The 13,964-nt window shown below is 36.4% G+C and overlaps 2 protein-coding genes across 2 annotated transcripts; one reads left to right on the top strand and one right to left on the bottom strand.

The window, feature by feature from the left end:
• The first annotated feature begins 15 nt into the window (after positions 1–15).
• On the top strand, positions 16–7,422 carry LOC129803346 (synembryn). Its single transcript, XM_055849831.1, has 4 exons — positions 16–246; positions 307–668; positions 750–921; positions 6,078–7,422. The coding sequence occupies exons 1-4, from the start codon at positions 166–168 to the stop codon at positions 7,044–7,046; spliced, it is 1,584 nt and encodes a 527-aa protein (XP_055705806.1). The 5' UTR covers positions 16–165; the 3' UTR covers positions 7,047–7,422.
• On the bottom strand, positions 7,264–12,492 carry LOC129803351 (NADH dehydrogenase [ubiquinone] 1 alpha subcomplex subunit 9, mitochondrial). The gene is made up of 3 exons (XM_055849837.1): positions 12,349–12,492; positions 11,398–12,196; positions 7,264–7,813 (listed from the first exon to the last, which is right to left on the bottom strand). Exons 1-3 carry the CDS (start codon positions 12,386–12,388, stop codon positions 7,432–7,434), a joined length of 1,221 nt encoding a protein of 406 aa, XP_055705812.1. The 5' UTR covers positions 12,389–12,492; the 3' UTR covers positions 7,264–7,431.
• Between the last annotated feature and the right edge of the window lie 1,472 nt (positions 12,493–13,964).

Raw genomic sequence — 13,964 nt, forward strand, 5'->3', positions numbered from 1 at the left:
CGCAATCTTGCGGAAATTTATGCAAACTCAGTAATCTCTGATTTTTTGCACAACAAAAAAGTGACAAATTTTTCAGGAAGAAAACAATTTACATTTCCAATAAGTTTTCTTCCTCTTCTGGCAAACAATTGCGTGAGAAATCTTCAAGAAGATAGAGAAAAAGGCATGGAGAAAGATATTTATGGGAAATTCACATCGGGAGAGTGGAAAATTGCCCAGGATCCAATAAGAAACTTTGTGGATCAAGTAAGAGGCTTCTTTTTCATGTATCTCTGGAGTGTTTTCTTATCATTTGGCATTTTTCAGAATGACCAGAAGTTTCATTTTGTCGAATTGACCACAAATGGACAGTGGAAGGGTTTGTGGGAGGCAACATTCATCTATTTGAACACTCCAACTGCCTCAGAGATTCATCGGGAATGCCTGTCAGTAGTGAGGATTCTCAGTCGTGATAAGACTTATTTGGATCAGTGCATCACGGAAGAGAGAATTAATTGCCTACTGAATGCTGCAAATATTGGATCTGAGAATCATAATCATGGTTCTGGGGTGGTTATTGAGGCGCTCAAGTGTCTGTGCAATTTGGTGTTCAACAGCAAAAAGTGCCAGGAAATGTGTCTCACCAACACATCAACCAAAGGAATTATCAACCGGATACATCTTCAGAAGTAAGTAGATCGCCTGTCTAACCCTTCTTCCTGCTTCCTGGCATGGGTCCTGTCCTGAGTCACTAATAATTGGTCTTTCAGGCAGCAGGAAGTTGAGTACGAGATACAGTACTTCGACATGAAGCTCCTGTTTCTCATCACAGCCCTCAATCCGCAAGTCAGGAAGAAGGTGAGGGATGACAACGGGATGATTCATTTACTCGAGAAAGTGCAATTGATTATAAAGGAGAATCAGGATTGTGATGCATTTTTTGTAAGTACCTTTGAAATTTTATTGAATTATTACACTGAGAAAAAAACAGGGGTGCGATTAACTTTTTTTCCTCATATCTTTAACACTTTAGGTGTAAAAATATATCAACATTTTTTTATGTTAATTTTACACCTTTAGAGGGTAAAATCAACATGAAAAAGGGTAACTTTAACCCCCATTACACCAAAAAAGGTTAATATTTACACCGATTTTAGATCAATACTGCAGGGTAAAATTAACATTTCCAGAATGTTATTTTAACTTTTTCGGATTTCTCTCAGTGTACTACATTTTTTAATTAATTAGTGAGGAAAATTCTTGGATCTTCTCAAATTCATAAGAATTCGAGCACATTGCTAATTTTACCTCGATATTCGTTTTTTTTTTTGATTTTTTTAGTTAAAAATTATAACGCGAAATTAGGGGAAAGCTCGCTATACTTCGAACAACTCAGTTTTTTTTCAATAAGTTTTTAATTAATGGGTCAACTTTTACATTTTAATAGCTAGTCCAATGCCTCAAATTTCCTGTAAAGAGCCATGGGTTAAATCCATTACGAACATAGAAAAAATTATTTAAATTAATTTATGGATTATTGGAGATTTAAAAACCTCTTAATTTTATCCAATTTTGACTTATATGCGATAATCTAGAGGGGCTTCTCGACATTTCATTTCTCTATACGTTTTCGCATAGAGGCACTGAAGACTATTGGCAAGTTTTTTCCTAAAGAGAATTGACTTATCAGTTTAATATATTTCGAAATCGTGCATTAAAAGCTATCTAAAAATACATATTTCATAAAGCTCGCCGAAATAATACAAGAACTACGAGGAAATTTGTTTAAGTCGCGGTGCAATATCTGCAACATTTTTACAAGGAAAAGTGTAAATTAGCTTCACTTTTTATTAGGCTTGATTGGCCCCTGGATAATCTTTACTCTTTTAATATTGACCTAAATATTGCGTACCGCAACTTTGAGGAATGCTCGAACTCGTAACTTGCACGAGCTTCAGACAGACCTAAGCCTTAGCCATATGGCTTAACGTCTTTAGTATCTTATCCAGGGGCCCATCAAGCCTAATAAAAAGTGAAGATATTTTTGACTTTTCCTTGTAAAAATTTTGCAGATATTGCGGTTATAAATCGGTTCATTAGCGGTTCATAACCGATTGGAACCGGTTCAGTTTTATAGGAAATTTCAAGACCTTACCAACAAGCCCAAACTTCATCGCATTCGGTTGAGAAATGCGTTCTCTAGAGCCTATTTAATCTTTGACCTTGAAAAAAAACGTCATTAAGAATGATTCGACGGTATTTTCGTAGAAGAAATGTTCGCCTAGATAATCTCTAAAACATGTTAGCACTAGCTCCTCCCTAACGGTTAAATTCTCTGTTGATATTAGGTGAGATTGTTAACCCTCTAACGGTTAAGAGTCAATGCAGCCGCAGGGTAGCACTACAAAAATCGCATTTACATCGACAATAAAGGTTTTATTTATTCAGAATTGCTATAGTATCCTCAGTAATACTCTTGCTAACATACATTCAAGGTTTAAACTCATTTTGACTCTTCGTTTAATTACTATCCAAAGTTTTGTGTGACAGGTCAGAGAAAAATTAGGAATTTTTTTTGTGGAAAAAATCTCATTTCCAAAATCAAGAAAAGTACCGGTTTAAAGTAATCTGACTAAAATAAATTTATTTTTTACTGAAAGATATATCGTTCAACTGTGTGTATTTTATTTAAAACATTTGAAAAAAGTAAAAATGTGAATTTTAGAAGCAAAAAGAGTTTCAAATTTTTTTATATTTTTGCATTTTTCGCCTAAACTAAAGAAGAAATTGAAGAACGGATGGTATTTTTGAGCTTATTGAACCGTAATTAGTCTAGAAAAAATTATCACACTACATTCTTTTGCATATATAAAAATTGAGGGTTAACAATCTCACCTACTATAATCCTAATGCCCTAGACACACTTACGACTAAAGTCCAGAGACGACTAAGCTCCTTCATAGCTAAGTCAGTTCCTGACACTTTACAAACGAGGCTTAACATTTACTGGTATCCATAAAACAGAGCTCTTGTGGGTTTTTATGCAGATATTTTTATTGCAATGCACATGTACTCTATTTAAAATGAAACTATTTGAAAATTTATATCTCAATTCACGTTCAATTGATTATTATTAACTATAATTATTTATGAGGTGGAAGCTATCTCGCGACTTAAGCCAATTTCCGCGATTCTAATGAATAATTCTTGTCCAAAAGAATTTTTTAAAATGGCCCTTACTCCGGATCTAATCGTTAGAATTTATAAAGTAAGGGCATTTTAGGTAGCTCTCGTGAAATTCCACTTCCTCTTCTAACATCACAAGTTCATACAATCACTGCTAGGGGCGAAATTATTAAAAAAAAACAAAGAAAACATTCAATTTTCTAAGTTAAATAACTCAAAAACTCCATTGTCCATCGTGCTCAAATTTTAGTATGTTGTAGCCGCAGATTATACCTATCAAACAAAAAATACTTGAGTCGATCGATAACCCCTGACCCGAGCTATAAGGGGTCAAAGTTCGAAATTTTGGGTTTTTGGTTTCGTCTCGATGAAAGTTGAAAAAAGTCACCACAGGTGGCGCTGCGATAGCGTCAAAATTCATCAAAATTCAAACTCATTTTTCTCAAAAACCGCATTGTGCAAGTTAATCAAATTTTAGAGAGTTGTAGTCTAGGCTATGAAGTTCCCAAAAGTGGCGTGGGTTCGCTGTGGTTATAATAGAATCGGAGATATGAGGGGTCAAAGTTCACAAAATTCAAAACGCTATATTTGCGGTTCTAGTTGACCGATTTTGATGAGTGAGGGGAGTGAGGGCTCAAATTAAAAGCCTCACAAACCTCGCAAAGCTTTATAACTTTTCTAGTTCAAAATTAGTTTTCGATTTGTGAGTGAATTTAATCATTAATAAACCAAAAAAACATGCAAAAGGATTATTTATGAACAGCTCTATCTTTTGAGTTCGAACATTCCGCAAACCTGGAACCGCTGGATCGGTTTGCCATCTCTTTTTGCTATACATTGGGAAGCTTCTAATTTCTAAATGTTGTTGTTATTTATGTAATACCAGCTTCATACCTAAAGTTTAGTGTTTATTTATAGTGTAAAATGGGGTAATTTGGAATCATGTCTATTTTGTAATTTTGAGATTTTCTCACTGTTTAAGATGATCAAAGAGATAAAGAAAACCACGAAGAAGAACTACAAGACTGTATCTTTGAGAGTACTTCTTCGTTTTCTTTCCTTTTACAGTATAGAAATCTCTAAAATTCGAACAAGATTTTTGAATTCAAAATCTCAATTGTGGGGTTATGTCAAAAAATTCGTATTCTGGATGAATGAAAAACATATTTATGTGCTTCTTCCTGAATGTTAACATATGATGGTATTAAATGAAAAGCAAGTATGTTACTACTAAGACTTGTGAGAAAGTATGGGAATTTGATTCAAAATACAGTTTAATCTTATACATAAATTCCATTAGTTTTGGAAAAAAATCGTTCTAATTTGGGAGGAGAGAAATGTCAAAAATAACCCCCGAGCGTTCGAATTTAGAAGACTCTTCTGTACCATCTAAAACTGTTTGGAAATCTCAAAGTTCCAAATTAGACATGATTCCAAATTATCCCATCTTACCGTACTTAGGGTAAAGTCATACAAGTTGGACATAGAGTTACAAGTTGGACAGGGATATTTTCTTGATAACTACAGTACTAATTTTTTTTAAGCACAAGTAATTAAATTATAAAACTAAAGCATTAAAAATATACAAATAAATATGAAATATAACTAAATTTATCAAGCAAAAACCCTGCCCAACTTGTACTACTATACCCTACTCTACTTTTTCATCGCTAAAATTTTCCGCCAAAATTTTTAGGAAGTTTTTGAGTTAGTATGAATTAAAGACAAATGATTCGTTCCATTTCAAAAAACCACTGAAATATATTAGTATTTAGGACCAAGACCTTCGAGAACTAGGTTGAGCCTCCAGTCTGAAACCCGCATAACTGATCGAAGTTTTTTCTTTGCGGTTTTTTTTTAATTAATCGAAAATTAAATTAGATAAAGGCTTTATCAATTTAATCAAGCTTAATTTCATTAAATCAAAGTTGAACTTATTCGAGAGGTCTTGAATTCCCAATAAAATTGTTGGAGAATTAATTGATAGGGAAAGGTCTGTCAGTTTCAGGCAGTTGAGATTTTTTAAATCATTTGCCTAACCGTGCTATCTCACTAGAATTTTTTCAATTTGTAAGTTCAATTTAATTATGACATGAATTGTTCCTATGCATTAAAAATCATTTGAGTCACCAAAACATGTTTAAATATGCTAAAATAGCAGAAATGTGGTTGCTCAAATTAATTTCAACTCAGCAAATTAAAATGTTAAAATTGCTCAAATAAAATTGCAATTTTTGGACTTAGGCCATATAGGCACCCTCATTTTCGTTGTTTCTTTCTGCAAATGACGTCCAACTATGTGAAGTAGTTCCTCAAATTCTTCAGTAGCCATACGAAGAAAATTGATGTGTCCCCAAAAAAATCATCAGTTGCGATATCATCATACATTTTTTCAATCATATCATTTTCTGGCCCACAATCTCTTCCTTCTACCTTGAGACACATTTTTATTGAACATGTATCCTACATTTCTTCCACATCATTGGACTCACTCATTTTTCTAATAATGTAACAAAATCACAAATGACAAAATAAAACAACTGGCAATCTGCGTGGAATTTTTGAATTTAGCAAATTTCTCGCAAAAATGTGTCCTGACTATGAAAAATTTCAAGTGGTTCTCGCAATTTTAATGCTCAATTTGCTGAGTTCAATTTAAAATTAAATTGTGAAAAATCCTAGTGTGATAGCACTGTAACGTTTATGAACTAAATTTAAGCCAACTATAAATACAGCTTTCCTTTGTGAAAAATATCACAAAGCATTTTGCATTATAATAATTTTTACCCTAAAACTTTGTATATCTGAACTACCCCATATTCCCCTAAGTGATAATTTTCTACAGGAATTTCTTTAACTTACCTTTGCTCTCAATATCCAATGACTGTCTTTAAAAAGAAATATTTCCACAGGACAAACAAGTGGATTTACTTGGAGAGATACTGAAGGTGCTGTTCAATCTGACCGTTCCCAGTGATTCCACAATTCCCGCAGAAGATGAACAGGCTGTTCACTTCCGTGGCCTGATTGTTGTGCTGAGGGAATTATTTCTGCGACGTGCAACGTCGAAGGAGAAGCAGCATGATTTGTGGTCAAATTGTGTGAATTTGCTGACAAGTGTCCCAACAGCCAATTTCACCGAGTTGACCACGGAATGTGAGGAGGGAAAGGGTTTTGAGGGGCAGGATATGGCAGTTGTGGATATTTTATTGAATTTCCTGCGTCTCCGTTTGGAGTCAATGCAAAAGGTGTCAATGCAGAATGAGTGTCTCTCGCCAATTCTCACGGCTCTGGTCAAATGTGTTCGGTCAAGTAGTTGCCTCAGACGCTACATTCGCATTCAGGTACTTCCGCCTCTGCGAGATGTCCATCGTCGGCCTGAAGATGGCACTGAACTGAGGAATTATCTGTGTCGTCTGTTGACAACGCCAGCGTTGCAGGTGCGTGATCTTGTGGCTGAATTTCTGTTTGTCATGTGCAAGGAGAATGTGGGCAGGATGATCAAGTATACGGGGTATGGTAATGCTGCTGGGATGTTTGCCAATCGAGGTCTTTTGGGTGGCCATGGGAATCCAGGGGAGGGATATTCGTCAGACAGTGAAGATAGCGATACGGAGGAGTACAAGGAATTGCAACATGGAATAAATCCAGTTTTGGGGTGCTATGAGCCAAAAAGGCCAAATATCTTTGAGGGTATGACGGAGGAACAGAAAGAATATGAAGCAATGGAACTGGTGAGTTTAATGGACAAATTGCAGCGTCAGGGCATTATGCAACCTGGACGAATTGGTCCAGATGGACGACCAGTACCAGTGGATCATATTTTGGAATTGCAGGAAGAACTGCCACAGCAACAGAGTGATCATAAGCGCAAAACTTAAAGGTAACACCGCATTTAATGGTCTTCAGAGAAGTATTAACAAAAAAATAATAAATTAAACTAAAAAAAATAATAGGATTGATTTTTGTGGAATCTTCCCAAAATGATGTTTCCAACAAAAATCAAACCTTCAGTATTGATCCTGTTGGATGCACTTTGTTGACAAAACTTGCCAAAGATAGAGAGAAACAACAAAAAAAAAAAAAGAACTCACACCATTTTAATCTGAATCTATGTAATATTTCGCGCTAAAAGATACAGTTAAATTTCCTCTCTCAAAAACTCCAATGCCAGAGATTCACCCAGAAACTCTAGCTGTGTTCCGCTCCATAACAAATTTTCCGAGAAGATAAAATAAAATTTATGCCAAAACAAAATTCTGCCTTTTAAACTCTTCCAGACGCCTCAATGTACTTTGGCGGTGCTGGTTTCTCAAATTCATCCAATTCGGCATCGTAGTACTGAGCAGCGCGATATGGACGCAATTCCCATGGAATCTGATCCTCCATCTTTGTCAGTGTCACGCCCAAATCCTCAAGAGTGGGAATTGATGGAAGAACAACATCGGTCACATACTCCCTCTCAACGCGCTCAGAATGAAGATCACCCACCTTGAAGGATGGACAGATGGCTTCGGTAAGTTTGACTTTGAGCATAAATGTTGGATCCCAACGCATGTCGTAGCGAATGTAGCCCCACATGTCATAGTCCTTGCGCATCACACGATGGAACCAATCCACAAGTTCCGACAGGTAGTAGCGACGAGGACTGAAAGCATTTGAAAACTTACTTCCAAATTCTGAAACAAAAGAACCGTTTTGAATCTATTCAGCCTTGTACGGGATTCCAAGACCTTTCAAATGAACCCATGCGCGTTTTAATCGATTGAAAAATATGCATTCTAGAGCACTTTAACTTTTGACCTTGAAAAACCATTACTAAGAATAATTCAAGGTCATTATCGTGTTTGGGAAGCCAGAAGGGGAATTCTGTGTAACGCTTTGGCAATGCCATATGACAAATTGGATTCGAATCTTAGGAGAGCTTTTTCGAAAATGCGATTCTGTAGCCGTGACATTGCCATTACAGCTCACGTGGCATTGTCAGAAGTCACATATTTGAGATTTCTGGCAATTCAAATGACAATGAATTTTGTTAAACAAATCAACCAAGACGTACTGTATTTTCATAAAATCTCCAAGTAAAGGGATTTCATTAAAAAATCAATGAATTGCATTTTCGAACTCATATGATATGACAAAAAAAGCCCAAATGGCATTGTCAGGTTTCGAACTCACGCGTGACAATGCCACGAAAATTACAGAATTCCCCTACAGGATCTCAGTGGCGTAATAGGCAAGACCGTTGGGTCTTGGGCGGATGCGATCTCTAACTCGACACCACGGGATACAACAATCCCCAATACGATTAATAATTGAAGCGTTGAAGGTCATCTACCTTTAGCATCGATCATTCTAGCGCTTCCCTTATACGAAAATCCGATCTAGATGACCTCTTGAACATATTCGTTGTTCGTGGACAAAGATTGAGGGCAATTGAAGTGATCGAAGATAGTCGATATTTAGCAGGACCTCTCGAGACCCCAAATCGCTTTTTGCCTTCGAAAAACCAGAGATAAATTTGATACACAAATCTCAGAGTTATTAGGAATCTTAGTCGTTAGAAAAAAGACTTCGTACTTTTACATCATTTAACTTTTACCGTTCATAACTGATTTCAACCGCTTCAGAAATAACTTAAAAATCACCCAAAACGGCTGAAGAGCAATAGAAACTATTTCCAAAAAAATAGTTATATATAGGATGCAATGCTATTTAGGTGACCTGCTTTTACAATCGAATGGTGTGGGCTCCAGACTGTCGCGAGCTCTCTGCACTACATCCTACCACTTGGACGACTCAATTTGAACTCACGTTCGTACTCGCTGAGATCGTACGATCAACTACACTAATACAGTCGATAAGATTTAGCGACTGTGGATGGTAATATGTGTGGAAATCGGAAAAGCAGTCCAAAAATTATAGGAACTTTTAGCTAGCGACGCTTTTCGATTTATTTAAAATCTTCTTCAGGCTCAATAAAGGCAAGATAGAAAAAATTGTACAGATTGAATGAGAGAAAAAAATATAAAAATAAAAATTCATTTGAGGAAAAAAGGAAAGTAGAAAAATTCTAAAAACTACAACTCACACTAGCAGTATGTTACTAAAGTCAAAAGGTTGAACTTTTTTAACATCTTTAAGGACAAGATCTACACAAGACAATAATTAACAAAATATTCTCAAAGACCTTTCCAATGAGCCAAAACACGATCCCATTTTGTTAAGAAAACGTTACCCAGAGCCTTTTGAATCTTAAATCTTGATGAAACGGTATATTAGTATATTCACGAAATATCCTAATTGGTAGCTTTTAATGACCTCTATACACTACAGAAATTTATGTCCATATTGAAAAGTTCTTCCGACAAATGTATAGAGAATTTGCTTCAATATGGACATAAAGTTCTCTAGTGTGTAGAGGCCATAAAGCTTATAAAAAAATAAAAAAAAAATCACAAGAAGCGTTTTCGAGCAATTAAAAAGGCATGGTTTTGGAAGGGTGGGGAAAATGAGGGCAATATTAACTGTCTTTGGGTCGACTTATGGAAATGGGGAGAAGGGTTCCCCAAAGGTCCCAAGTATCTATCTCTAACCTTTTGGTCTCTAGAGTTGGCGACAGCCTTACGCACGAATATACAACGTAACCTCATTTCTCCGAAATCGTATGAAACACTAAGGACATATTGAGAAAAGTGGTCCCCAGAGGGTAGAAGTAAGATAGAAATCTTCAGAGCGAAAAAATCGAAAAAATACAACATTGCTCTTTATGTGAGTTCGAGAAGTAAAGTTACGTTTTTGGCGTTTTTGTGATATTAGCATGTTATTGTGATTCCTAATGCATTTCTCGAATCACTTATATTACACATTTCTTTGATACGTTTCCGTATTCTTAAAAGTATTTCCGATTTTTTTATTATTAGGAACTTTGTCACATTTCCAAAATTCATTGCGTTCTCATAAGTTTCCGTGTTTCTTGGATATAGAATATGTGGGAACCGGAGTTCATCAGGGGATTTCACAATTTATTTAAATTCGCTGTAATTCACCTTATTTTATCATGACTCTTTATTAATTGAGCGCTTTTTGTGGAATTTACAATGACTTTGATGCCCGAGTCTCTCGATAATTTGGGTGACATTTTGCCCCATATGCCCGATTGAGAGAGAGTCTACTGTACTCTAGGAAATCATCAACTCTTTCCAAACCTTTCGGCTTGGTCTCCAAGACTCCATCTCTTTAAGGAGTTGATGTTTTCCTAGGATATCGCCAAATCCCCCGACGAACTCCGGTTTCCACACATATTCTATTATATATCAATGTCGGTTTTTCACAATTTCTTGGATATAATTCTCTGTTTCTAGAAATATTTCCGTGGTTTTCCATGCATTTAGAGATATAATCTTTGGTGCGTTTTTGTGAAACTAGAAACGCTTTCGCGTTTCTAGTAGTGTTTCAATGATTTTATATTGAAAAAATATATTTTCATGTTGAACAGAAATGTGTCTGTATTATGTATACTTTTATCCGTTTTTAAAATATCTTTGTGTTTCTAAGATTTCGTGTTCCTCTGGGGTACGTTTTCGTGACATTTGACACGTTTTTGTATCCGCAAAAATGTTCTTGAATTTTTAGAAATATTTCTTTATCTCTTTGGAAATATTTACGTGCTATTAGTTGCCAAACATGTTTTCATTTCGTGTAATCTATTTTTTCCGCATTTCTAGATGAAAATCTGAATTTTGTAAGAAAGTTTCTGTGTTTTTTTTTAATTAATTTTCGTTTTACTACAAAATACTCTCTTTTTTAAAAAAAAAATATTTCTGTCACTTGAAAGTATTTTCACGTGTTCTCTTGCGATTTTTTTACGTTCCTCGGACAAATGGTTAACATTCATACCCTTGAAAGCCTTAAAATGTATATTCCATTTCTAATAAATTTCTTAATAAACCGAAATTTAGCGATGAGGGTAAATTTGATCTCTCTGAATTTCTTTGAAACGCAAAACGCGGAAAAAGAGAAACATAAACAAAGAAACAGAAAAATGTTTCTCATGTTTTAAAAAAAAAAGGGAATTGTATGCCAATTTTTTTTTATGAATTACCCCTTGAGCATGAGGCAAATATTTTTATATTTTTTCAAAATTCCTTTGCATCTAAGGATTTTTAATCACCCTAAATCGCGGGTAAAAAAGGACGAAATAAATTGTATTAAAAGAAATAATACGCTTACCCAATGGCCTGATAGACTTTTCCAGCGGTATCTGGATCCTTGGCAGCATTTACAATGCCTTGGGCAAGGTCCGAGCAGAAAACTGGCTGTTTGATGGTCTTTTCACCTTTGTGCCAAAGTGGCATTCCACGCAATTGCCTCCTCCAGACATGAGCGTAGTACCGAAGGAATCTGTCCTCCTGCCCGTAAATGTCCGATGGCCGGAAGATTGTAGCCTCGGGGAATTCCTCTCGCACTGCCAATTCGCCATAGTACTTGCTCTTGAGGAATTTGCTGCCCTCCTTGAGGATCAAGGGCTCGGGATTGGGACTAGCATTAAGGGCAGAGACATGAATCAGTCTCTCAACGCCCATTTCCCTGCAAACTTTTGCAATGCGTCTTGCTCCGTTTACATGGACATCGGTAAAGTTGAAATTATTGGTCTCCCAATCACGTCCAACGAGATTTATCACGACATTTGAGTGACGAACAGCCTTCCGGATGGCTTCTTCATCCTCCAAGCTGTAGAATTGAAAGAGTACTTGTCCTAAATCTCCGGTTACCTTCAGCCGAATGGCATCGTAGTGATCAGCACGGTAGGGCAGAATCATCTGCGTGCCAATCTTGCCCAATTTGTTGCATACGTAGCGCCCCATGAAGCCCGTGCAGCCGAAAACTGTAGCCACCATTCCATTGAAACTCGATCTTCCTCCAGTTCCACGCTTCATTGCGGCCAAATTCGTGGTACGCAATGCACGGGGGGCATCAGTGGAGTACTGTGCCTTGGTGCAGAGCACCGCAAGACTTCCGGCATTTTGTCCTGGAAGGCAAAAGCAAAAGGTATCCCTTGAGTCTTGAGTATAAAATCTAACCAACAATCTCCAAAAGAATTACATAACCAATAATTATCGCAATAGCTACGGAATATTTTATCTACTGAACTGAAAGATTAGATCTTCCTAGTGTACTTACGTGCAAATTGAGCACTATTGCACAGCACTAATGCCGACATTTTTGCGAAGAAAATTCACTTAAAACTTCCTCGAATGTTTTGACAACCCAATCTGCAGAGGAGAAAAAACACGTCCGGAAAATATCCGGAGAGTTTTTTAATATTTCCGCAAGAGGCGCTGCCTGTCTTACGCGCGGTTTTTGAATTTGGATTTTCTTAACGGAAGCAAACATGCTTGTTCAATTGAATGACGGCGTTATCACACTTGCACATTAAAGTCAGTGATAAGCCTAGATCAGCTTATAGAGGTGCGATTCCTTCATTGCAAATTTGGATTGTGGCAAACTCGAACGATATTTATACATAAATAATGCAAATTTCGTTTAAACCGTATGTAACATATCAAACTTTACGTCCATTTAGAGCCCCTTTCAGGCTTGATATGTGCAAAATTTTACTTGAAATTGAAAAAATTGGATGAGAAATGCATAAAAGTGTCTGAAAATATTTAAAGTCGATTATCTAGGAAATTATGAGAGATAGAGGCCTCAAACTTTACGCCCATTTAGAGCCTCTTTCAGGCTTGATATGTGCAAAATATTATTTAAAAATGAAAAAAAAAAAATGGATGAGAAATGCATAAAAGCGTCTGAAAATCTTTATAGTCGATTATCTCGGAAACTATGACAGATAGAGGCCTCAACTTTACATTCATTGAGAACCTCTGTCAGCGACCCGAGAAAATCGCGCCCCGCGAAAATCCGCGAAAAATTCGCGTCCCGCAAACATCAGGGAAAAAATCGCGCCCCGCAAAAACCAGCGAAAAAAATCGTGCCCCGCGAAAATGAACGAAAAAATTCGCGAAAAAATACGCGACCCGCGAAACTCCGCGAAAAATTACACGCCCCGCGAAAAATTTCGCGCGTCTTCGAATATAGACTCACTATGTTAAGAGAAAGAGTGAGAGAAAATGAGAGTGAGAGAGTGCTGTATATATATATATATATATATATGGGGAAAGCTTGTCCGACGCCGGCTTTTTTTCCCGCCTGACGCTAATAGCAAATTTTCTTAAAATTGAAATCTTTAAAGTGAAATATCTCGAGAACCAGGGGCATGACATTTCCTATGTTTCCCATACATTTCTAGCGTCCCGAAAAAACTTTTGAGTTTGTTATCTGTTTTCTGTCGTTGTAGAATCAATTAGCAAAAACTACAAATACAAAATAAAAGCCAACTTAATAGTGAATAGGCAACCGAAAACCCTAAATTGGCAACCTACGTAGTTTTGAAGATATCTCGTGAAATGTGTACGAAAACAGGAGAACATTTACACTGAAACTGGTCTCATTTTTCAGAGCTAATTTCACCTCCCTGTCGAGAACCGTTCGACGAATGTCTTAATTTTTTTTAATTGGTCTAAATTTTCTGGACTACACATAAACATAAAAAATTCAAAATTGCATACCTAGATTTCGAGGTAAACTACAAAACGTAATTTTTAACCGGTTTTCCAGAAAACTAATAGCACAGAAATCGTCGTACGAGCGCGTAGATAGGTATATTTAAAAAAAAAATATGAAAATATCTCTATCCAAACCAGAGATATTGCGTACTACGGACGGCCGGACGGCAG

This window comes from Phlebotomus papatasi, chromosome 2 (genome assembly GCF_024763615.1).
Source record: "Phlebotomus papatasi isolate M1 chromosome 2, Ppap_2.1, whole genome shotgun sequence".
NCBI classification, from domain to species: Eukaryota; Metazoa; Arthropoda; class Insecta; order Diptera; family Psychodidae; genus Phlebotomus; species Phlebotomus papatasi.